Source organism: Apodemus sylvaticus, chromosome 1, assembly GCF_947179515.1.
Source record: "Apodemus sylvaticus chromosome 1, mApoSyl1.1, whole genome shotgun sequence".
Taxonomy (NCBI): domain Eukaryota; kingdom Metazoa; phylum Chordata; class Mammalia; order Rodentia; family Muridae; genus Apodemus; species Apodemus sylvaticus.
The window spans coordinates 39,174,205-39,201,723 of record NC_067472.1 but is presented as its reverse complement, the minus strand read 5'-3'; the positions used below and the strand labels follow the sequence as shown (position 1 = coordinate 39,201,723).

The 27,519-nt window shown below is 36.6% G+C and overlaps 1 protein-coding gene across 1 annotated transcript in view; it reads right to left on the bottom strand.

The window, feature by feature from the left end:
• Positions 1-13,223: 13,223 nt before the first annotated feature.
• The window catches only part of Smc5 (structural maintenance of chromosomes 5), a 63,538-nt gene continuing 49,242 nt past the window's right edge, over positions 13,224-27,519 (bottom strand). Inside the window, 8 exon segments of the mRNA XM_052188277.1 lie at positions 13,224-15,223; positions 16,201-16,296; positions 16,373-16,552; positions 19,855-19,974; positions 20,177-20,281; positions 20,765-20,860; positions 21,268-21,312; positions 23,872-23,997. Coding sequence (XP_052044237.1) covers positions 15,080-15,223; positions 16,201-16,296; positions 16,373-16,552; positions 19,855-19,974; positions 20,177-20,281; positions 20,765-20,860; positions 21,268-21,312; positions 23,872-23,997 — 912 coding nt within the window. The 3' untranslated portion in view covers positions 13,224-15,079.

Below are 27,519 nucleotides of genomic sequence, written 5' to 3'. Positions count from 1 at the left end.
GCTACATACTAAAGTCTGAGGTCAGCCTGCGTGGTATGAGGTAAACACCCACACATCCAAAACAAAAATGAAATTTTGAACCTTATCCTACATTTAAAAAATATTTACCTAATGTGCATATGTGTGTGTCTGAGAGGATGGATATATGTTCACCATATGCATACAAGAGCTTGTAGAGCTTAGAAGCAATGGGTACCCTAGAACTGGAATTGCTATAAGCCTCTGTGTATATTCTAAGACCTGAACCCAGGCCTGCAAGAAGAGCAAATGCTTTTAACCCCAGAGCCATCTCTCCAGCCCTATATCCTACACCACTGAGCCCCAATAACCTACCTTGCCTTCCTAAATGATTTTTACTAGTGCCTTTAGCCTTTTATATTTGCTGATCTCTTTAAATATTTTAGAAGTGGAAATTACATGCTGGGGTAAATTGTAATAGTTAGTTAGCTCTATTGATGGTTCAGACCTAAGTGCTCTAAACCCAACACTAAGACTAAAATAGCACTGTCACAAGAACTACCATCTACTGATTAACATCTTCACTGTAAGCACAAATGTCAGAGTATTGAACTGTTTTTTTTTTTAATTAAACTAATGGCTCATAATAAACTTGATGAATTTGTGCAATGGGTTTTCTCTAAGGAATGAGATATTCAAAATATGTATTAAAAGATTGGCTGTCTATCCCCACTCTTCATGAACAAAGTTTAAGAATTTCAAGGGCTATGCTCCATCATTGGGGGTGGCTCTCAAAGCTTGAAGCTCCAAGAGTTCTGTGGTCAGATAGAGAGGTCTAAGGATTTCTTTTGCTTCATTCCCAAATACATACCATTTTACCACACTTGGTGGTACCAGAAGGCCTGTAACCCTAGTTATTTGTAAGGATAAAGCAGGAAGACTGAAGATTTAAGGCCTGTTTTGCCTATAGAGTGAGTTCAAAGCCAGTCTGGATAACCCTGTGAAATCAATTAAAATAAATAAATAAATAAATAAATAAATAAATAAATAAATAAAAGAGCTGGGATGAGTAACTCAATAGCAGAACCATGCTAAGCCCAAGGTTTAATTTACAGTATTACAAGACAGACATAGATAGACTGAATCTTGCCTTTGAATTATTTCACTTGGTCATGTAGAATGTAATTAAGTCATGACCAGAAGTGTATTATACTCAAATCAAGAAGTCTTGTCAGTTTGATGTCCACTGCTGACCCTATCAATACTTTCTACTTCCTATAGCACACTGTAGCTGCCCTCCTCCATGTTCTATTTCTTCTTTTCCGAAGGTTCACTGTAAATACCTACATTCTGTACTCTATGAAGGCTTGCAGATCCCCAGTAGCCCTAGGGCTATTCCTCACTGCTCCAATAGTGTTCAATTTAAGAGAGATCACATAATAGGCTTTACAGCACCTGGTAGATGGTGCAAGAAAGGAATTTTGGGCATACAAAACTTTTTATTCCTCAAATTGGAGTATAAAGCACTACTCCTGTACATATAAGAATTAAGTGACCTGTGGTAAAGTCAACAGTCTTGAGAGAGCATTTTTCTTTTGATACATGGTCTTGCAATATAACTACAACTGGTTAGAACTCATTATATAGCTCAAGGTGGTCTCAGATTTATTGTGATATTTTAGCTACATATTTGGCTGCCTTCTACCCTTGTACTAATAATTTGCCTGAGGCTAAATTGGAAAGTAATGGCCTACTTTCTTTAACAGAAGAGATTTCAGGACCGTCTAATATTGACTCTCTGTCATGGTTATTAGTAATCACTCTTATGCAAGTATACAGTGAAAAATGTACATATGCAGCAAAAAGAAAAATAAAATCACAAATGATGTTTTTATCCTCAGATGATGGAATGAGATCAGAGTCATACCTAAGCTGTGCAAATACATAGCTTGGGCTGAATCCAGAGTATTTCTATCTTAACTATCCCTAAGCCTAGGCCTAGAAGCCTCTAGCTTCCCTATAATCTAATCTTCTGACCTTGAAGGCTTCAGCTTCTAGCCTCCATCTGCTAACTTAGGTCTAGAACATTTTAGCCTCCAAGAATTACTATTGAATAAACATACTTTCTAGCTCTTTTTGAACTCTCACTAGCTGGTTCACCTGAAGTGTTCTGGCCCAAATTCCTCTCCAAGCTGACTCATTCAAATTGACTTCTCTCAGCTTCTGACAGAACTGCTCTGCTTGGAAAAACTGCCTTTGAACTTTACAAACTGAACAGAACTGCACCAAGCTCAACTGAACTCAATTCCGCCTCTCTCCCTGCATCGTTCTTAAGTAGTCTCTCTTTCCTCTCTGTTCTACTGAAAGTCGGGCTGACTTATTCTGTCAAATCTTTCTCTGATTCATCACTTTGTCTACCCCTCAATTAGACATCATTATTTGGAATTAAAGGCTTATATTGGGGGCATGTCGGTATCCCAGCCGGATCCCTTGTCAGAGTATCAGTGTCACTGGATCAAAATTCCTCTACATAAAATACAGTTTGAAGGGCTGGAGACATGATTCAGCAGTTAAAAGCACTAACTGCTCTTCCAGAAGTCCTGAAGACAGCTGCAGTGTACTCACATTGTCACGTCCACCCTCGCCAGCAAAGAGGACGCAACACCAGGGAGTTTCTTCCTTCTATGGTTTATTTGGGAAACCTTGAATTAAGCTTATTTCTTCTTTTGGCAGCCCGGGCTCTCTCCCAGCCTGACCTTATATAGCCTACTCAGCTCTGTCTGCCCAGGGAGATAGCCAGCGTTTCCTCATTGGTGAACTAAGAGAGTTCTTCATTAGCATGTAAGTGTGATAAGGAATACAGCACACTGCGCATGTACTCAAGTGATTTACTACCAGGGAGCTGCATGTGGCCAGCGCCATCTTGTAATAGAGATGAACAAAGGGTGGCTTACTACATCACATTACATAAATAAATAAATAAATAAATAAATAAATGAATAAATAAATCTTTTAAAAAATATATAGTTTGACGAGAAAAAGAGCACTAGGAAATTTAATGTTGGCACCGAAGCTTGTGCTCTAAGAGAGAAGGAGAGGCTTTATCTGCATTGGAATAAAGGGAGGCAAGACCACAGTCAGCTAAACTTTAAAATGAAAAGATCTAAGAAATTTTCTGCTCCTAAAAATCTATTACAAGTGTGAGTTAAAGGGTCCAGACTCCACCTCAAGCAAGCAGGTGAATGTCCACATGGTTCTGGCTTTTGAGTCATGGAAGATACTCTCTGAGGTTAAACAGAATGGCTGAGGCCAGATATGTGTGTGTGTGTGGAGGGAAGTGAGCGGGGCAGTTGAGGCCCCTGTAGAGACCATCTTGTAAAGCTGTCAGAGAAGCTTAGATTGCTTTGGAGACTCCAGGGTATTAGAAGTGTCAGAGGTGTAGGATATCTGTCAAGAAGAGACACACAGGGAGTGGATGGAAGCAGCCCAGGAAAGAAAAGTATGCCACAGTCAGCAAAGCTGGAAGACTGAAGGCATGTAACCCCGACATCAGACATGGAGGTGTAAGATGTGGAGTTTGCCCTGATGTGCTTCCCATCTTGTTTCCTCACTATGTCTTGATTCTTTCCTTTTGGAATGGTAATATATATTCTGTGTCACTGTATGTTGGAAATATATGATTTGTTTTTTGATTTTTACAGGGGGTTAAGAGACTGCTTTGAGTTTCAAGAGATCTTTGATTTTTAAACACTATAGAATCTGTAAAAATCTAGGAGGAATTTTGAGGTTGGGTTGGATGCATTTTATACTATGATATGGCCACAAGCCTATGGGGAACAGGAAATGGCCTAAAGTATTTGGATACTTTGTTCCTAGCTGAGGAATTGTTTTGAAGGAGGTGTGGTCTTTCTGGAGAAGGTGTGCCACTGGGATGAGTTTTGAGGTTTCAAAAAATCTGAACCATTCCTGGTATGTTCTCTACCTCTTGTATGCAGATAGATGTGAGCTTTCAGATGTTCCTGCCACCATGGACTCTAAGCTTGCAAACTATAAGCCCAATTACATGATTTTATTTATAAGTTGCCTTGGTCACAGTGTTTTGTCAGAATACTAGAAAAATAATAAAGACTAAGCACGAACAGATGATCAGAGACGGAAGTCTTTATGATGTACAGGTCAAGATGTCAAAACTGCAAAGCAGGGTTTGGGAAGATAGATCAGTAGGTAAAGTGTTTGCTAAATAGCCATAAGGACCCCAGTTCAATTCTTACTACCTATGTAAAAGCCAGGTATGGAAGAGGTATGCTCATAATCTCAGGAGAGGTAGAGACAAGCAGATTCTTAAGTCCGCCTGGCCTTTAATAGGCCTACAATAGGCCTAGTCTAATCAGTGAGTTCTAAATACCAGTAAGAAATCTTATCTTGCAGGGTCTTTAATCCCAGCACACAGAAGGCAGATCTCACTGAGTTCAAGACCAGCCTGGTCTACAGAGTAAACTCCAGGATAGCAATGGATACAGTGAGAAATCTTGTCTTGAAAAACTAAAACCTTATCTCAAAAAACAAGATGGCTGAGTCCTGAGGCACAATATCTGAGGCTGAATTCTGGACTGCAGTATATATGCATATACTATGCATACTGTCTAAACACACAAGTGAACTCCTGTACACAGGAATTTCTGACATATAAACATGCACACAGCTACACATAAAAATATGTAACAAGTATTACAAACATATGTAAGAAGAATAAATACTTAAGAAAATTAAAACACCACACAAACATACAAAAAGAGGCTATAAGGGATTTGCCAAAGCACCTATAAAGACAAACATCAGACCAAGGTTGCTATACCCAGCAAAAAAGATAATATTTCAATACTGACAAAAACTAAGATAACTCATGACAGGTAAGCCAGCACTTAAAAAGTTAAAGTTAAAAATTAAAGTTAAAACAAACACAGAGCAAGAAGAAAATTCTAATCTTAAAACTACAAACATGTATACATTTCATGAGAGAAAAAAAGACAACCAAAAAAGAAATGAGAAGATATCTATCATGTTTAACACAAACTTCTTTCAGAGACAGGAAGAAAAGAACAAACAGAAAACAATCAACAAAACCACAGAAATTACCAAATCCCTTTCAGAAGTAACCTTCAATACAAATGGCCTCAACTCATTAAAAAGACAGATAATTAAAAGACCTAGGGGGTAAAAAAGATGGCTTAGAGGTTAAGAACATATAGTGCTCTGGTGGAGGACCCAGGTTTGGTTGCTAGCACACACACATTGTATCTCACAAGTCCCAGTCTAGGGGATCCAATACCTTCTGGCTTCTGTGGGCCTGTGCATGCTGGCATACATACATGATCATAAATAGAAATAGAAATAAATAATAATAATAGAATAAACATTAAATAAAAGTAAACATTAAAGACAAAATAAAAAATATCAGGACAAAATTATCTATTGTTTACAACTCACAGCAAAGATACCCAAAGACTGAGAATCAAATGATCAAAATCAACCTATCAAGCAAAATGGAAGCCCAATACAAATTTGCATAGCCGGTCTGATAAAATTGAGATTAAAAGAGACCAAGAGATCATTGGATTTTACAACACCTTTAGTTCCTGCACTTGAAAGAGGTAATCTTATCTGTGAGTTGAGGCCAACCTGGTCTACATAGCAAGTTGCAGGCCAGTTGGAACTATAAAAAAGATACAACAGGGGCTATTGAGAGATGCTTAGTCAATCAAAGCAGTTTTCACAAGGCAGGAAGCAGACAGACATGCTGCTGGAATAGTAGCTGAGATCTTCACATTCTGATCCATAGGCAGCAGGCAGGGGTTGGTGTGGGAGAAGGAAAGAGACAGACAAAACAGACCAGAACTGAGACACTGGGCTGGCCTGGGCTTTTGAAACCTAAAGCCCACCCATTAAGCAAAATAAAGTCAAATACTTCATGTTTCCTCCTCTCACATGCTGAACATAGATTTAAATGTTTATGTGCAGACGAGAGAGAGAGAGAGAGAGAGAGAGAGAGAGAGAGAGAGAGAGAGAGAGAGAGAGAGAGAGAGAAAGAGAGAGAGAAAGAGAGGGGGAGAGAGGGGGAGAGAAAGAGAGAGTTGTGTGTGTGTGTATATAAACTAGGAAGGGGAATATGAGTCCTTAAAGGAGGCAGGGGAAAATGGGAATGAAGAAATGGCACTGGGAAAGAAGGAAGGGGAGTGGGGGAGGAAGAAGAGCAGCAAATAGAGAATGGGTGGGAACAGAATATACAGTGACATATATACATGTATGAAAATACCAAAATGAAACTAGTTACTCTGCATGCTACACTGAAAATTAAACAAAAGGAAAGAGGTTACCATTGACTGCGGTAAAGAGGGAAATGGAAAGTCAGTCTGAATAGATACAATATATCATGTTAGGATTATATTGAATGGCTAATACATAGAAATGATGATTGTTGATATATTTCATGCCACTCAACTGTTTACTTTAAAATGATAACATTTACATTATGGCCATTTGCCACAATGAAGGAAGGAGGGGAGAAATGAAAAGTATTCATACCTTCAATTGTTTCACTGGGAATAAAAAGAAGCTCAAATTGTGAACAGTCAAACTCCTCAGTATACACAAGTATACTAATGTTCCTTCCTAAAATATATGGCTAACTATGATGTAATGAGGCAAACTAGTATAAATAAGTTAGGTTCATTAAACTCATATTCAGATTTCATGAAAGTAATATGGTATATGAAATACTTGTATCCATAAGTCCATCACTATCTGCATCCTGTGAACAATTAATTAATTCAGACATAGTACTTCATAGCTCAAAAGATTTAAACTTAGGTAAAAAGTAAAGATTAATAAAATACCAACTATGATGCTAGGTTTCCTCACAAGCCTGATTCTCATCTAAAATCTGTGAATTAGATATGCCCTCATCTTGCTAGTGTGAAAGCAGCTGAATAATTCATCTGTATGCAAGTGGCAAAGCATTCTGATTCAAGATTTAAAAGGCTGCTTTGAGTAATAGGTCAATGTAAGAAATGGTAAGATAACTTGGCGATTGTGCACAGTTTTAGAAAAGTCAGTTTCAACAAAACAGTTATACTTGCCTTCTAGCATGGCTTCTTTGGATGCTTTCAAGCTTTTCCCATGTTTACTGCTATTAGATTCTAATTTCACTGCAAATGGACAAAACACTAAGTTTTTATCTTTGGAACACAAATAGGTTATTAAACACTGCATCATAAATAGTGAACATTCAAACAGACATTGATTTTTTTGTAATCCTGAAAATAAAAATGTCTTTTAAGAAAATTTAAAGTATTAAAATACTCTCATCTTAAATAACCTATACCAATGGAAAAATACATATTTATTACCAACAGAGTAGCATTTACAACATAGTTTTAATCAATTACATTTACACAAACCAAAATGAAGTGATGCTCCTCACGTGCAATAGACTAAGGCTACTGGAAAGCAGCAAGAAATCTCTTTGGGACTGGAGAGAGGGCTCAGTGGTTAGCTCTACTGGCTCTTATCCACAGGATATAATATATAACCAACACTCATATAGCAGCTCACAGCTATCTTTAACTCTACTTCTAGGAGATCTGATGCTCTCTTCGGGCCTTGGCAAGTACCAGGTATACAGACATACATGCAGACAAAACAACTATACACATGAAATATATAAATCTTACAAAAAAACCCAAAACAACCAACCTTTTTTTTTTTTTTTTTTTGGAAGATGAGAAACTTTCTAACACAGATGGATCTCAGGCAAATCAATGTAAAAATTGAGTCATTAAAAATAATTGTAAAAAGAAAGAAAGAAAGAAAGAAAGAAAGAAAGAAAGAGAGAGAGAGAGAGAGGGAGAGAGAGAGAAAGAAAGAAAGAAAGAAAGAAAGAAAGAAAGAAAGAAAGAAAGAAAGAAAGAAAGAAAGAAAGAAAGAAAGAAAGAAAGAAAGGCCGGGTGATGGTGGCGGCGGGACACGCCTGTAATCCCAGTACGCTGGTAGGCAGAGGCAGGTGGCGGATTTCTGAGTTCTGGTCTACAGAGTGAGTTCCAGGACAGTCAGGGCTACACAGAGAAACCCTGTCTCAAAAAAAAAACAAAAACAAAAACAAAAACAAAAAAACAAAACAAAAAAACCCAAAAAAAACAAAAAGATTGTAACCGGGCGAGTAAATATCCTCAACAAAACTATAGAACAAAACTTCCCTAACCTAAAGAGATGCACATAAACATACACAAAGCCTACAGAACTCCAAACAGATTGGACCAGAAAAGAAATTGCTCTCATCACATAATAGTCAAAACACCAATTGCACAAAACAAAGAATATTAAAAGCAGTAAGGGAAAAAGGTCAAGTAGCATATAACGGCAGACCTATCAGAATTATACCAGACTGCTCACCAGAGACTCTAAAAGCCAGTAGATCCTGGGCAGATCTCATACAGACCCTCAGAGAACACAAATGCCAACCCAGACTATTATACCCAGCAAAACTCTCAATTATCATAGATGGAGAAACCAAGACATTCCATGATAAAACCAAATTTATATATCTTTCCACAAATCCAGCCCTAAAAACGATAACAGATGGAAAATACAAATACAAGGAGGGAAACTATACTGTAGAAAAAGCTAGAAAGTAATCTTCTTTCAACAAACCCAAAAGAAGATAGCCACACAAACATAAAAATAACAAAAAATAATAGGAAGCAAGAACCACTTTTTCTTAATATCTCTTAACATGAATGGACTCAATTTCTCAATAAAAAGACATTGACTAACAGACTGGATACATAAACTGAACCCTGCATTGTGCTGCATACAGGAAACACACCTTGGTGTCAAAGACAAACACTACATCAGAGTAAAAGGTTGGAAAACAATTTCCAAGCAAATGCCCCCAAGAAACAAGCTGGAGTAGTCATTCTAATATAGCATAAAATCGACTTTCAACCAAAAGTCACCAAAAAAGATAAGGAAGGACACTTCATACTCATCAAGGAAAAAAAAAAATCTATCAAGAAGAACTCTCAATTCTGAACATCCATGCTCCAAATACAAGGGCACTCACATTAATAAAAGAAACTTTACTAAAGCTCAAAGCACACATTGTACTTAATACAGTAATTGTGGGAGATTTCAACACCTCACTCAATGGACAGATCATGGAAACACAAACTAAACAGAGACACAGTGAAACTAACAGAAGTTATGGACCAAATGGTTTTAACAGATATCTATAGAACATTTCATCTTAAATCAAAAGAATATGCACCTCATGGTACCTTCTCCAAAACTGACCATATAATCGGCCACAAAGTAGACCTCAACAGATATAAGAAAACTGAAATAATCCTATGCATCCAATCAGATCACTAGGGATTAAGGCTGGTCTTCAATAGCAATCAAAACAACAGAAAGCCCACATACAAATGGAAGCTGAACAACTCTCTACTTAATGATAACTTGGTCAAGGAAGAAATACATTAAAGACTTTTTAGAATTTAATGAAAATGAAGGCACAACATACCCAAACTTATGGGACACAAGGAAAACAGTGCTAAGAAGAAAACTCACAGCTCTGAGGGCCTTCAAAAAGAAACTGGAGATAGCACACACTAGCATCTTAATAGCACACCAGAAAGCTCTAGAACAAAAGGAAGCAAATACACCCAAGAAAATGTGACAACAGGAAATAATAAAACTCAGGGTTGAAATTAACCAAGTTGAAACAACAAAAAACTATACAAAGAATCAACAAAACCAAGAGATTTTTTTTTTTGAGAAAATAAACAAGATAAACCCTTAGCCAGACTAACCAGTGGGCACAGAGACAGTATCCAAATTAACAAAATTAGAAATGAAAAGGGAGATATAACAACAGAAACTGAAGAAATTAAAAAAAAAATTAGATCCTACTACAAAAGCCTATACTCAAGACAACCGGAAAATATGGATAAAATGGACAATTTTCTAGACAGATACCAACTACTAAAGTTAAATCAGGATCAGATAAACCACCTAAAAAGTTCCATAACCCCTAATGAAATAGAAGCAGTCATTAAAAGTCTCCCAACTAAAAAAACCCAGGACCAGATGGGCTTAGTACAGAATTCTATCAGACCTTCTAAGAAGACCTAATACCAATACTCTTCAAACTATTCCACAAAATAGAAATAGAAGGAACACTCCCCAATTTGTTCAATGAAACGTATTACACTGATATATCAAAACCTTACAAAGACCCAACAAAGAAAGAAAACTTCAGACCAATTTCCCTTATGAATATTGATGCAAAAATACTCAATAAAATTCTTACAAACCAAATCCAAGAACACGTCAAATGATCATCCACTAAAATCAAGTAGGCTTCATCCCAGGGATGCAGGGATGGTTCAATATACGCAAATCCATCAATGTAATCTACTACATAAACAAACTCAAAGAAAAAAAAAGCCACATGATCATTTCATTAGATGCTGAAAAAGCATTTGACAAAATTCAACACCCCTTCATGTTAAAAGTCTTAGAAAGATCAGAAAGTCAAGTTCTGCACCTAAACATAGTAAAAGCAATATACAGCAAACCAGTAGCCAACATCAAACTAAAGAGAGAAAATTGAAGCAAGCCCACTGAAATCAAGGATTAGACCAGGCTGTCCTCTCTCTCACTATCTATTTAATATAGAACTTTAAGTTCTAGCTAGAGTAATTAGACAACAAATAGAGGTCAAAGGGATACAAATTGGAAAGAAGTAAAAATATCACTATTTGCAGATGATATATATGACAGTATACTTAAGCGACCCCAAAAACTCAACCGAGAACTCCTACAGCTGTTAATCAACTTCACCTAAGTGGCTGGATGTAAAATCAACTCAAACAAATCAGTGGCCTTCCTCTACTCAAAGGATAAACAAGCTGAGAAAGAAATTAGGGAAGCAACTCCCTTCACAATAGTCACAAATAATATAAAATATCTTGGTGTGACTCTAACCAAGCAAGTGAGAGATCTGTATGATAAGAACTTGATGTCTCTAAAGAAAGAAATTAAAGATCTCAGAAGATGGAAAGATCTCCCATGCTCATGGATTGGCAGAATTAATATAGTAAAGATGGCCATCTTGCTGAAAACAGACTACAGATTCAATGTAATCCCTAACAAAATTGCAACTCAATTCTTCATAGAGTTATAAAGAGCAATTCATTTGAAATAACAAAAAACCCAGGATAGCAAAAACTACTCTCAACAATAAAGGAACTTCTGGGGGAATCAGTATCCTGGATCTCAAGCAGTACTACAGAGCAATAGTGTTAAAAACTGCATGGTATTACTACAGTGACAGGCAGGTAGATCAATGGAATAGAATTGAAGACCCCGAAATGAACCCACACACCTATGGTCACTTATCTTTGACAAAGGAGCTAAAACCGTCCAGTGGACAAAAAGATAGCATTTTCAACAAATGGTGCTGGTTCAACTGGTGGTTAATATGTAGAAGAATGCAAATCGATCCATTCTTATCTTCCTGTACAAAGTTCAAGTCCAGCTGGATCAAGGACCTCTACATAAAACCAGATACAGTGAATCTAATAGAAGAGAAAGTGGGGAAAAGTCTCAAACACATGGGCAGAGGGGAAAAGTTGCTGAATAGAACACCAATGGCTTATTCTCTAAGACCAAGAATTGACAAATGGGACCTCATAAAATTGCAAATCTTCTGTAAGGTAAAGGATACTGTCAATAGGACATAACGGCCACCAACATACTGGGAAAAGATCTTTACCAATCCTACATCCAATAGAGGGCTAATATCCAAAATATACAAAGAACTCAAGAAGGTATACTCCACAGAATTAAAATTGGGGAACAGAGCTAAATAGAGAATTCTCATCTCAGGAAACTCAAAGGGCTGAAAAGCACCTATAGAAATGTTCAAGATCCTTAGTCACCAGGGAAAGAAAAATCAAAAGAACCCTGAGATTCCACTTCACATTAGTCAGAATGGCTAAGATCAAAACCTCAGGTGACAGCAGATGCTGGAAAGGATGTGGAGAAAGAGAAACATTCCTTCATTGTTGGTGGGATTGCTAGATGGTACAACCATTCTGGAAGTTAGTCTGGTGGTTCCTCAGAAAATTGGACATAGCATTATCTGAGGACCCAGGTATATCACTCCTAGGCATATACACAAAAGATGCTTCAACATATAAGGGCACATGCTTCACTATGTTCATAGCAGCCTTATTTATAATAGTCAGAAGCTAGAGAGAACCCAGATGTCCCTCAATTGAGAAATGGCTACAGAAAATGTGGTACAGTTACACAATGGAGTATTACTCAGCTATTAAAAAAAAAAAAAACAATAAAATTCTAAGGCAAATGGATGGAACTAGAAAATATTCATCCTGAGTGAGGTTACCCAATCACAAAAGAACACACATGATATATACTCACTGATAAGTGGACATTAGCCCCAAAACTCCGAATACCCAAGATATAATTCACAGACCACATGATGCTCAAGAAGAAGGAAGACCAAAGTGTGGATGCTTCAGTCCTTCTTAGAAAGGGGAACAAAATACTCAGGGGAACAAATATGGACACAAAGTACAGAGATCAAAGGAAAGGCCATCCAGAGACTGTCCCACTTGGGAATTCATCCCAGATACAGTCAGCAAACTCCAACACTATTATGGATGCTAAGAAAGGCTTGCTGAAAGGAGCCTGATATAGCTGTCTCCTGAGAGGCCCTGCCAGAGCCTTACAAATACAAAGCTGAATGCTCGCAGTCAACCATTACACTGAGTGTGGGGTCCCCAACAGAGGAGTTAGAGAAAGGACTGAAGGAGCTGAAGGGGCTTGCAACCCCATAGGAAGAACAATAATATCAACCAACCAGACCCTCCCTGAGCTCCCAGGAACTAAGTCACCAACCAAGAAGTTCACATGGCTCCGGCTGCATTTGTAGCAAAGGATAGCCTTGTCAGGCATCAATGGGAGGAGAGGTTCTTAGTCCTATGAAGGCTATAGATGCCCCAGTGTAGGGGAATCAAGGGTGGGGAGTGGGTGAGTGGATGGGGGAATAGTCTCATAGAAGCAGGGGGGATGGGATGAGATAGAGGGTTTCGGGGGGGGGGAACCTGATAAGGGCATAACACTTGAAATGTAAATAAATAAAAAATAAATAAAAAATAAAAATATTTGTAATTGTCAGGTTTTAAATATTTTATTCATCAAATCAGGCTTTTACTTGGAATTTTTACAATCTGAATGTAATTAAAAAAATCAACAGTTGCAGAAAATAACATTATACTATATTTGTCTTTTTAATATGATGATACATAATTTATCCTTCCCAGCCCAAAGTTCAATATAAAACAGAATATTGATTTTGCTCTCTGAAAGCTTATAAGCATGATATGTAATTATTTTTGGCATATGTAAACTGAAATGGAATCGCTGATGGGAGTTTTAAGTATGTTTTGTTTTTGTTTCACATTGATATGATAAAACCAAACTATATCAAGTGCCTATCAATGAAGATAGTATATCAGAAATCCAATCAACAGAAATGTAATACCCTTCGCTAATATGCTACCAAGTTTTCAATTTTTTGACTCGTTCATGCTGATAAAAGTGTTATTAAAATATCTTTATGCTACCTGTATGAGACTTAGTTGAAGAAGGAAGGTTTCTTTTACAAGTTTTAAAAAGAAATACACCTTCTAAAAGAGAAAATGTGTAAGTGAGAGGACATAAACTCATGTTCCATTATTTTTTAACCTAATAAGAATATAAATTTCATTGGCTATTACAATAATATACAAGTTCAAACTTTAGTTTATTCAGGCTAGCAAGTCAAAAAAATAATTTTGTCATTACCATCAAAGATATGGTTCAGTCCACTATTCAAAGACATTTCTATTTTCTTTCAATATTTAGTTTTTAAAAGAACAGAATTTGTTTGGCATTGTTAATTAGCATTCTCAGAGAAAAATAAATGGTTTTCAATTAATATTTTCAAGCTGGAAGAAAACAATTTAGATGAGATTTTTTCTAAAATACTGGGTATAAGGAAGAACCTACAAATTCTAAAAACATTATGATTTGAAATTAATCAATTCTTTGCCTTCACTCTTTACATAGCACTGAGAAATTTCAAATACAAATTGTAAAAACTCGTATATGAAATCTTAAGAAAAATCTTACTTAAGTAATTATAAAAATGCTTTTTAGAAATGTAAGATGTAAAATACATTTGACTTTAAATTAAACAAACAAACATAAACACCCCAGCACACCACTTACACTCTGACTACTGTCACCTGATCTCACCCTGACAAGCTTTGAGCTGCATTCTGTATCATCTTTACCTTGTGACCTCTCAAAGTCCTATCATTTTGAAGCCCCGCGCGTGTTTTTCCAATTCTTTGAAATAACAATAAAAGCTGCCTATAGCATATTTTCTATGAAAGTAAGGGAACCTTTATTTTAACACAAAGAAATGAGCAGATCTGCCATCAATCACTATCTATTAAGCAGACATTCCCATATTAGTTTTTATAAACTAAATATAATACTGGAAGAAAAGTGGGATTTCTAATCCTGAGTTGCCTTTATTCTCTCAAAGTCAGAATGTTCTGCAATCAGCACTCAGCATTACTGTAGTTTGTAAACGCTCTGTGAATGAAATTCCACTCTGCCAAACCTTTGATTTGCAACAGGAAATAGCTTTTTCTGTTATGACACATGAAACCACTCAAACTCATGACCTTCTGGGCTAGATGTGTGCCACCACACCTGAGGGGCAGCACGAAGCTTCACACACAGCAATCCTGTGCTCACAGAGGACTAATGAGACAAGGTCACTGAAGCTGAAGACGTAGTTTTCACTAGAAAATGTTCCAAAGTCACTGTGGTCTCTATTTCATCAACCTATTCGTTTTTAAAAGCAGGTTTCCAAAAATAACCAATCTTTCTTTTTCAATAAATCTGCTAACTTTTATTTACTTGAGCAACATGTATAAACAGTTAAACGGAAAAAAACCTCTGAAGGCCCCTCCCTTTCCTTTCACTGAGAAGGTTGAGTAAAGGTAATCCTTCGCCGACGCCTTTGAAAAGCCTTTAAATTCCATCGGTTTGGCTCCAGCATATGAGGACCATTGTAGACAAACAATACTGTCATCTTTTCAGAATAAGGAAGATTTTGCAGAAGCTGTAAGGATTAAAACAAATTGCCATATAATTAAAGTATATACCGAAAAACAAAATTTTTCAACCTTATACACGGTCAGCTCCCCGATTAAGCATGTCTGAAGTCTGACCTGATTACTGACCTGAAATATCCAGTTGCCTGGAAATCCCGTCTATTCACAAGTAAACTAGGACTATACACTTCCTAGGAGTGTGCATTGAAAACACTTCTCAAACTTCTATGGCTAAGCACTGTGCTGTGACAGACTGGTACTTTGAAATGTGTGAGAGAAGTTTGGTTTCTAAACCAAGGAGTTTGGTAAGAAATAGAATAGGGGTAGATCTGAGTAGCCCACAGATCTGATAAAAGATGATTAAATTAAAAAAAATATACATTTATGTGGACTCTCCAATGAGTTACTTAGGACTATTTAGTTGAAAAGAGGGAAAAAGTATGATTACTAATAAAACAAACTTAAATATATTTACTTGATAACTTACCCACATATTTAACAAAAGGAAAATTCCCATTTCAATAGTTCTAGATTATGGAAAATTCTCTATGAAGATGACTATGCTGTTGTAAAAGCTGATCTGTCAATACAAGACATTGGGTATTCAGGGCCAGGGTAGTGGCAGTGGGCAGTCAGGACAGCAGTATGTGGCATGTCAGAGAAGACTAGAGAGTTCTGGGGTTTGCATTCCCAGTAGTCTCTTAGAAAAACAGAACTTTTTAGAAAGGCAATGAGTATCAGAGGCAAGGACGGAGTCTAAGTTCTGGACTATCACGATGTGCCTCCTTTACCACTGCCTTAGATGACAGACAACGTTTCTAATTATGTATGTCACTCAACTTGTCCCTCCTATAAAGGTAACATCACAATCCTTTAGCTTCACTCTTAGTTTTCCTGCTCATATTTACATCTCAGCCCCAATTGGCTCCAAAACTAAGACACGGGGCATCTAAGTGCATGACTGCTGTGAGTGCATCATACTCACCTTCGGTGTGATGAAGAAATACTGGGACGTGTTCTCTTTACAGGCAGTGTTCACAACCATCTCAAATACTCTCCGCTCATTAATTGGGTCCATACCCTAAAACCATAAAAACAATAATTGGTACATTTGTACCTATTAGAGAATGCAGTTCCCCCCAGAAGAATCACTGTACCTGATTAATTTCATCAACAACTCTAAATGGACATCTGTTGAGCTCCTGAAGTGCCATCAAGTATAGCATGGTAGAAACACTTCTTTCACCTCCACTTTGATGATGAGGAGTTAATTCATGCAGCTGAGTACTACTGCGAAATTTTACTCTAATCCGGATTCCATATTTATCATAATCTTCCTGTAAAACATAAAAAATTGAAAAATGAGTGCTTTCTATGGTAATTTCACTCAGTATCTGAAAATATATCAAACATAAAAGTAAATTTAAACAATTACTACCTAAAAAATTTAATAGTCCCCAAGGGCCTATATGGGTGTACACACACACAAATGTAAATTTTAATATTAAAAAAGATTGTACTTGGTGTTATATAACTTTTGTCAACTCTGAGACCACTCTAAAGTTTATTTACTTTTCTTAGCCATTCCAGGTCATTCAGGTTCAAATTCAGATTTACTTAGGAGTGAAGTAGCTAACACTAGTAAAAAGGTCTAAGATAAGTGTCTAAGCAAGACACAGTAAAAGAAAAAGTTAATTCAATAGTCATAGTTTTAAAACATAAAAAGAAAATGGGTAAAATCAGCTTCATCTGCATATTTTACTTAATTTATTTAAAATGCCATTTTAACATCACAATGTAAAATGTTATCAATGAATATTTTACATTTTTTTCACATTAAATCTTTGAAATTGTATGTATGTATATAGCACATATTCATAGCAGAGGCCTAAGAGCAGCAAAAGGTGTTTTATTTATTCAATTTTAACTTGGGTATCATCAATTAATTATAAAGAAGGTGTGATAATTATTTATGGATGAAGCAGAGCATCAGTGGAACGGGCTAGCTCACGGGATGCTACAGTTATTCCAGTCCACATTCTTTCTAAGAATGTCACCACCCCTAAGTGATGCCATTCATAACTGATGTGGTGTCTCCAGATTGTGGAGGAAGAACTGTGTATCAGCTCTCACACTAAGTTGCTGAATCTCCCCACCCTTTAGATTTGTATTCCACTTAGGATGATATTTTCCAGTTCCATCCATTTGCCTAAAAATTTCATGAATTCACTGTTTTTAATTGCTGAGTAGTATTCTATTGTGTAAATATACCACATTTTCTGTATCCATTCCTCCATTGAGGGACATCTAGGTTCTTTCCAGCTTCTGGCTATTATAAATAAGGCTGCAATGAACATAATGGAGCACATATCCTTATTGCATGCCAGGGAATCCTCTGGGTATACGCCCAGGAGTGGTATAGCCGGGTCCTCTGGAAGTGTCATGCCCAGTTTTCTGAGGAACTGCCAGACTGATTTCCAGAGTGGTTGCACCATCTTACAATCCCACCAGCAGTGGAGGAGTGTTCCTCTTTCCCCACATCCCTGCCAACACCTGCTGTCTCCTGAGTTTTTAACCTTAGCCATTCTGACTGGTGTGAGGTGAAATCTTAGGGTTGTTTTGATTTGCATTTCCCTAATTACTAATGATGTTGAACATTTCTTTTAAGGTGCTTCTCGGCCATCCGAATTTCTTCAGGCAAAAATTCTTTGTTTAGCTCTGTACCCCATTTTTTAATAGGATCATTTGGATGAGTTTAATTTCTAAGTTACTTTTAAACCGTATTTCTTCATTGTCACTGATGGTCTTTTTTACTGCCTCGTTCTAGCTTCTTCCACCTCACTGAAGGCTCTGGTTAAAGAAGCCAATTCTGGATTCACTACAGAGGAAACCAGAATAGAAGGGACAAAGGGAAAGGCTGAGAAGAAGGACGGTCTGGAACAACACACTGAAAGGGAAGAGAAGTTTTTCTATAGCAGTGCACTGAAAACAGACTATTCAGAACAGTACAAGATGAAGGAGGTGCCGCATGCACAGGACACAATTATGATGGATGGGTTTCTATGACATAGGCCTCACCTAGTCTATGTGACCACATTGATACCCCACACAGCCAACCTACTGAGAAATATTTTGTTACTTTGAGCAGGATGATGCTCCCAGTAATCAAACTTATCTAAGAGCTTAGGCTGTCTGGGATTAGATAAGGAGTCTGATTTTTTGCCACTTGTTAACGATGTGACCTTCAGTAAAATTACAGTAAATTTCAGTTGGTTTTTTAAAGAGGGTAGATTTAAGTTTCTGCTTCGTAGGATAGTTATAAGATTAAAAAGCTGAGGGGTGGGATGGGGTGGTTATGATGAATGCCTTTAATCCCAGAACTTGGGAGGCAGAGGCAGGTGGATTTTCAAGTCAGCCTGGTCAACAAAGTCATCACTACACAGAGAAACCCTGTTTCAAAAAACCAAACCCAAAAAGGTGATCTGAAGAGATTAAACAAGATAAATTTAGGAAAGGAAGCATCTTAGAAATGAAGTATTATTCATATACTTCTCTTAGTTACAGTAGGCAAGAACTGGGTGGTAAACTGCTGTGGAAGGGTCTAAAACCTGAAACCTGGGACTTATAATAAAATGGCATTCAACAGGTATGCATCACATGAAGCAGAGGGGAGCTTGTGAGGCAAAACTCCTCAAAGGACAAAATGTGCTATTTGGTTTTATATGTAAAAGAATGAAAACCTGAACATTTTCTAAAATCTAAAATTTTAAAGATATTAAAATATTCTTAATAACTTGAATTTCACTTTGGAAACATTTTGACACATGCAAATGAGAACAAATGACCTTAAGGTACCAGCAAAGATCAAAAGATGGTTAGCCTTTTGTCACTTAAACTCCTACCCCATTTATTCCACTTTCCCACTTACATTCAGAGAAATCCAGTCGTCTCTTCTTCCTTCCCTCACCTGCTTATGGTGCTGGGAACTGAACCCAGGGGCTCATGTAGCTAAGCATACATGATCACGACATTACATCTCCAGCCCTTCTTTACATAATTTTTCTTAATGAAAAATTTGTTTTATTCAAAATAGCAGTGCATAAAGTGTTCAAGGAATTAGCATATTACCTATTTTCTTTTAAATTTGTGATAAAAAAGAAACTAAGAAAACTGAGCATGGTAGTGGAAGCAAGGTAGATAGGGGAGTTCAAATGTCATCTTTGCCTATACTCCAAGTTGAAAAAAATTAGAAAACACCCAGCACAAAAAACGAACTCAACCTCATTGATATAAACTATATTTCAGTTGCGTCTGCTAGTTTGTTTATGGCTCTTAAGTTGAGCAGTGGTAGATTTAACTTGAGCAGAGGTAGATTTATAAAGCACTGTACTCATTCAACACAGCTGAATGAATTCCCTCATACTGGCTGAAAAATAGCAAGGCATTAGCCACTTCAATAAACACCATCCCCAACCCCAAACCAAGCAAATCTAATATTAGAAACCCATAGGTGATCTCTTTCCTCCTCTTCATAATTTTTCAGTAAGCAAAAGTTCATGTATAATTCCAAAGGAAACAAATGTACTCCTTGTACATAATTAAAATTACTGGTCATAAAATACATCCCAAATGTAATTACCTCATTTTCTGTATGAAGATCAACTTCACCAGCACACTGCATGGAACTAAAAAAGTTGCTGAACTTCTCATTGATTTTTTCTACGAGCTCCTTTAAGGGGTTCAGCCACCTTTCTTTCACCTACAAGTAAGAGACAAAACAAAATGAAACTGAAAGTAGTACTATCCATTCTGATATAAAACTATACAAAACAAATTTTATAACAGAGTCAATCTGGTTATAAAAATACTTTTTGTCTCAGGAGAATAAAATTTATTTTGTATAATTTGTACACTCATCCCATTAATAATAGTAAACACATAAGGAAAATGATAAAAATTACCTGTGAAATGTTTTCCCTGTATTCATCTAGTTCAACTTTCTTCCCCTTTAATTCTTCAGTTAACTGCTGTATTTCTATTTCTCTTTTTGTATACTCCTCAACCACCTGGTCAAAAAAAAAATTCTTTAAGAAAAATTTATCAAAGGATAAAATTATAAAAAAATTTCATCAATTAAACTACTAGCTAAAATCCAATTCATTGCATTATTTGAACACAATTAATTTATACTACTGAATACTGAAAGTGTTACTTTTTAATCCTCAAAAAAAATACACACTGCTATATTTCAAGTTAACTCAACTATTCTTTTTATAAAGAAAAGGCACAGAACACTGTGTTCCTTAGGAAGACTCTATTTAAAATTCTAATAGATTCAGAATCTGGCATTTAAGGCATTGTTCCTGCTGTCTAGCTTATTATTACCCAGAGCTCCAGTACAGTGTGGGAGGCAAGTACTGGAAGGAACTTTGTGTGTGTGTGTCTGTATGTGTGTGTGCACACAGGGGTGCACATAGGCATGTGTGTGCATGTGTGCACTGAGGAAGCCAGCAGTGTAAGAACTGTAGGGTGGAAACAAAGAGGCATACCGAAGGATTCAGTCCTGTGAAGCAGGAAGCTCTTGATCTTTCTTCAGTTAATAATGCATCAATTTCATCCAATGTGTTTGGGAGATCTTGAAAAGCCTAAAGAGGAAAAAAATATATATCGTTAAAAATGGAACAGTAAAGTTTTATTAGACCAGTTATAAGAAAATAATTTGCTACTTATCTACTATCTGATTAATAGCATGCTAGCACATAGCAATACAAAAGAATCTTAAAGAGGGCATTTTCTTTTTAAAAAGCTTACACTTTAAAAGATGTATACATGTTGGATAGTACCTTAAGGCAATGTATTGATGTCGAATCTAAAATAAGCAGTACATATCACATCGGCTTTAGAATACAAAATAATGAAGGGTCAGTTCATGCTACGTGAGAATTAAGAGTTCAAAGGCCTATAATTTATCTCTGGGTCTGAAAGCAATGGCTAGGGAAAAGCAATGCAAAAAGGAGATAACAATTTGGAAAGAAGAATGAGTACTGCATACCATGGGGGGTGAGGAGCTGTGTCCATTTGGAATGGTGGGTACTTGCTGAATTGGTAGAATGGGTCCAGAATATGTGGGGCATTGAAAGAGAGCAAGAAGTTAGAGCTTTATACTGTACTTATGAAGACCTACAAAAGCATCCTTACAACTCAATCACGGAGACAGAATTTCATCAAGACTATCTTCTGAACCTATGCAACAGAAACTCACTAGAGCTGACACTTTCCTACAAGGAGAGGCATGCAGTACACTGTTTTGCCTAGCACAACCTGCAGAGCCCTTACAGTAAAAGGTAGGCAATGAATTTGAAGCTTGAAAAAAGGTTCTGATGAGTTATATATATTAACTGGATATAACCTTGATTTATATCTTTTTTTAACACTTTGGAACACAGTCCAATCTCTGCAAAGGTCTCTAGGTAATTGTTATGTACGTGTGCTACATCCTCGACTTGTATGTTGAGGTGTGAGCTTATGTTTCAACACTTACTTGGTATCTTCACCAGACTCTATCAGGCATACTAAGTTTATAATATTGAAGCATAATTTCTACTTCATCGACCTTCCCCACCACTGTAAGCAAACCAATTTCTCATCAATACTTAGCTTGACAGTTTGTTCAGACAAAAATTTAGGAGTTTTCTCTTAGCTCTGTCATAGTTATCACTAAAGTAAAATTCCCTCTTCCCCCATCCCTTTGTGCTACTACATTAACCTCTTCCCTGATCAAAAATAATAACCCTATAAGGGTTTCCTTGCTTCTTTTCTTAAAGTTCTATTCTTCATAGAGCAGCTAAAAGTATTCATCTACGAACTGATTTTAATATCAGTATTCTTGTGTTTAAAATCCTTCAGTGGATTCTATCTTAAAGAAAAGAGAGCTCAGGGTAAGGGATACAGATTAGTGATGGAATACTTGCCTAATCTCTGAACACTAAAAAGGGGTTGGGGGGGGGTGGGTCCAAACTCTTTGTATATTATATATAAGGTCATATTAAACCAAACTATGCCTTCTTCTCCGATTGAAATTTATATTTTTTTAAAGCAGTGTTTCTCTGTTGTGGCTCTGGCTGTCCTAGAACAAACTTGGCCTCAAACTTGGAAACTTATCTCCCTCTTCCTCCTGAGTCTGGGACTAAAGGCATATGCCACCACTACCATGCTGGCATGTAATTTTAACCCCACCCAGATTCCTTGCACTACAGATGCACCTCAGCAGCTTTGTATGAACTACTTCTCTGCTTGGGACACATCCCCACTTGACTGATTCTTCTCTTCACCTAGGACTTATCTAAAATAGTAAAAGTTCAAATAAACATTCCCTAAATAGCTGCCCATCCTTGCTATGTTAGCTACCACCTTTAATTTTCCTTATTCTCTCTTGCTGCCTGACCTGATTATCTGTTTCATGTTGCTTGGTCCATCCTCCAAACCAGAATTCAAGTTTCAGTGAGGAAAGCACATATGTAATACTTAATAATAATTGGCCATAGCAGCCAATCAATATATTTTAATAAATATATTATTTCCTGATTTCATTCTTTCAAAAACAGTGTAACTTCTGGAGAGGCAGGGTTGAAACAGAGTTCAGTTCTAGCCGTAGGCATTGAACTTGGGATCATCCTGCCTCCAGCTCCCAAGTGTTGGTATTATAGATAACTGCCACGATGCCCAGCACACACAAAAAACTGTAACTTACAGTATATATATCACACCAATAGCTTATTAAAGCAAAACATATTTTAGATACATTCTACAACTATCTTTAGAAATAAACCTTTTAATTAGTTTTATGAATTTCTGTTAAATTCTTACTCTGTACCAAAACATCTCCATGCCCTGTGATTTTCTGTGTCTAGGATATGACAACTAAAATCCATACTAGCCTTTTCCTATGCTTAGTGGACAGTTCATCATCTATGAGAGTTGATATATTTAAGATTTTTAAAAGTACACACAATACTACTATTTAAAAATGCATTTGTAGCTATTTTGATATTCCTTTGAGTAGGTATGCAGAAAAAGTTTCAATATCAGATAAAGCCTAGGAACACAAGGGACAGAATGAATGGTGGAGTGTGAACTGAAAGGTAGCATTGCTTAGTAGGACTCTGACATACCAGCATATAACTGAAAGAAGGTATCATCTCTGAAGATTCAGCACCTGAAAACCCCTAAAGACAGACTTCTAAAAAAAAAAAAAGAAAGAAAAACAAACCACTTGCCTTTGTCTTTCTCAATCTCACCCTTGATTACTGTTTGTCAAACACAAATTACTTACTAGTTTCCACGGATGTTTTATACTCCAACAATCTCAATGATGGTTAAGAGAAAAGACTTTAATTGTGAAAATGAATGTTATGTTGTCATTTTAAGATAATGCCCATACTTTAAAATTAAGAAAAGACTGGTGACTTAATCTGAGAGAAAGTAAGTTAACTAAAGTTACTTTATGAATCTGATCACTGGTATAAGAATGGGAAAAGGCATAGTTTTAAATACCACTTTGTGTTTTCATGTCCTGTGTCTATGCCTAGAGTTGGACATCTTAAAACTTAAAAATCTATGTTACGTCAAATGTAGCATTATTTATTTTTATACTTACTGTCTGGAATTCTTGAGGAACAGCTTGGTCCGCACTCAGGTTACATACTTGCCTAGCTCTCTTCATAAGTTCCTTGCACTTCTGTAACAATCTCTGTCTGTTGTCATCTAATTCAATGAACTGTTGCTGTTACAAAAATAATATTTTAAAATGTTACTACTAAATCAGAGGCTTGCTGTATAAAACAATCACATATCCAATAAATTGCTGAATTCTGATTATGATAACCATGTTATCTGAACCACGTCTTTTTTATTATAAAAATGCTTTAGCCTTTTATTAAGGTAAAAATTTAATCTAAACTTTAAGATATCAGAGCCAGTATTTCTCTAATATATAAGAACTCTAAAGTTTACTCTTTTGTAAATGTTTAATTTTAATGAAACATCATACACAGGCTTATCATAATCAGAATTCAGCAATTTATTCGAGACATGATTGTTTATCTTTTAGATGTGACTGAGAGGCACCAAGAAAATTGCTTGATGCTATATGAGGTTTCTAATAATGAAACTGTTTACCTCACACTATAGAAAACTACAAACTAATTTCCCTAAAAAAACAAAAACAAACCCCCAAATACACTTATAAGTAAGGGGTTGATGGCCTTGTCATACGTCAAGTCTAGTGATTAACATCTCTCAAGGACTTGGAGAGATCTATCATTAACAAGGTTCTTGGGTCATTTAGTTTGACAACAAACAATGAGATAAAATTATAAAAAGTAAAAGGCATATACTGAATTGAACTGAAATAAAAGTAAGCCTTTTTCTAATTACTAGCTAAAAACAGATCTACACCTGACATACTACTCCTGGGCGTAAGTCCAGAGGGCTTACTATCTATCCTATTAGAGATACTTGCTCAGTATGTTCACGAATGCTCTATTCACAATAGCCAAGAATTGGAAGCAGTCTAGAATATCACCAGTGTATGGATAATAAATTCTATTGATCCATTAAAAAAAAAACCCAAACAACAATAAAACCTGCAGGTAAATGGATAGACTTTACTAGTATACTATATTAAGTGAGGTAGTTCAAACCTGGAAAGGCAAATGCTGTACATTCTCTTTTATTTGGGGATCCCAGATCTAAATGCTTGTATTTGAAATGTCTCTTTGGTTAAGAGCTCTTGTAGAGTAACCTGGGTTGTTCCCACTACCCACAACAAGGTTCACAGGCACACATAGTACACATACATACATCCAGGCATTCAAATATATACACAGAGTATCTTTTTTTTCTGTGTAGTCCTAGATGTCCTAGAACTTTCTCTGTAGACCAGGCTGGCCTCAAACTCAGAGATCCACCTGTCTCTGCCTTCTGACTGCTGGAATTAAAGGTGTGTGCCACCACTGCCTGTTTTACAAAATAATTTTTTTTTTTACAAAATAATTTTTAAAAAACAAACCATATGGAAACATTACTTTATAAACTTAATGCAAATAACCTGTATGTGTACTTCATGTGAAATTATGCCACACCGGGTGATAATGTTCCTTAAAAGGCTACCTAACAAATATAAATATCTAGTGTCAGGCAAGGAAATCTCCTTGAGTTGTTGGAAAAGAGGAGTCTAAGATATACCTCTTTGAGAGGTGTCTAGGAGACTCTCAAGACAACATGGATGATTGTCGTTATCTTTGCCTCCCAGAACTTAAAGTTAGACACTATGAAGATACCAAACACTTTGGACACAGGACTTGGAATAATTCTTAAATTATCCTCTTTGAAGATCAGCTGTTGTAGTATGGGAAGGCTATATTATATGCATGCTGCCCAGAGAGAAAGTACTCAAAAGTTCTATCCAGTTGTTAACTGGGTGAAGCACATAGTAATCAGCTGGGCAAGATATCCCCAGTGGTGTGATACTTGCACTTTATATTGTTGGGATAACAACAGCCATCTGACTGAACTTAAGGCTTGCTCAGTATGAGGGAACTCATGGCTGGTACTGTAAATGTAGCCAACTACCCACAGCTGGAGATGCCACAGACTTCAGAGGAGAAACTACTATTGTCATTCTTCTAACCCAATGTAACTTCTAACTGTATTCTAGAGCAGCTGTTATCCTTCATCAAAAGATTTTTTTCTTTCTTTTCCTTCTTTCTTTCCTTCCTTCCTTCCTTTCTTTCTTTCTTGTTTTTGTTTTTTGTTTTCCAAGACAGGGTTTCTCTGTGTAGCCCTGGCTGTCCTGGAACTCTGTAGACCAGGCTGGCCTCAAACTCAGAAATCCTCCTGCCTCTGCCTCCAAGTGCTGGGATTAAAGGCGTGCTCCACCACTGCCCTGCTAAGAAAAGATTCTTTCTGCAGCAGCTGGAGGTTTCTATAGAGACCTACTATTTGTTAAAATGTAGAGTAAGTGAATCAGGAATGTAGGCTAATTAGCACATCTGTAACACAACCCTTATACCTCAGCTTCAGAAGATGAGTGGGAGTATTTTTAGAACCAGAAGACTGGGTGGTTATTCTGAGGTATACAGATGTGAGAAGGATGCTATAGCCACAAAAATCTCAAAAATATGTTTGACTCTACAAAATGTGCCTAAGGAGCGTACAGTGGACACACCATGGAAGATGGGAAAAATGCTCAAGGCTCCACACCCAGATGAAGGTAAGCACCTAAGCAATGGTTACTGAAGGGCGAGACCTCTTACAGGTTCTCCAACTCAAGTGGTCAGTCCTAAATTTACGTACGTACGAACATCAATAAATGTACTCAGTAGTTGTATGTACACACTGACCACACACAAAAACACGCAAATGCATGGGGTGTGTATATATGTGTATACATTTATGTATGTAACATATAATTATAAAAAATGAAGCGATGAAGTTGAAAGGGAATTGGAGAAGGAGTAGAATCTATGTAAATACAGTGCATTCATGCATGAAATTCTCAAAATTTGTAATAAAAAAATAACAAAAGATACAGGGAGAGAGGAAATAGTCAAAGACACTGTAAGTTCCATGGTAGTTAAGCAAGAAAGGAGATCCTGATCACATTAAGCCACAATTATTGTTGATCCTTGTTAGTGGAACACACAGAAAAAAAGGAATATATATCTATAGAAGATTAACCAAAAGGCTTTATTTGGATTTCTGGTCTTAAATAGTTAACCGAGTATTAAGAATAATCTATCTGTTTGGCACAACATATTGGCAAAATTTATAAAACATCTTTAATTAGTAGTTCAGAAAAAATTACCTTAAGTAATTATCTTAAAGAAACAATTATTACCTTTTCTCTGAAATTCTTTCTCTGGAAAGTTGAATTGTCTTAAAAGTTGTCCAGAAATAGCTTGACTAATATTAAACAAGAAAAAACTTTTCCTGGAAGGCCCTCTTGTGGAAGAAGAATGCAGCACATTCTCCTTTATTTGGGGGTCCCAGATCTAAATGCTCAGATTTGAAAGGTCTCTTTGGTTAAAAGCACTTGCTACTCTTTAAAGACAGGTGCCCTCAAACTTTCCCTCTTGACCCAGCCTTTAGTGGGTACTAAAGCCATGTGCCACCGTGGGGCTTGTCCTTCTAGCCCCATTTAGAGAAAACAGACTGAAGTTATTTTGGTCATTTCCAACTCAAACTCTTCAAGGTTCTTATTAATTCATATCTTTATTTTATACTGAAGTTGTTTTCTTTTAGG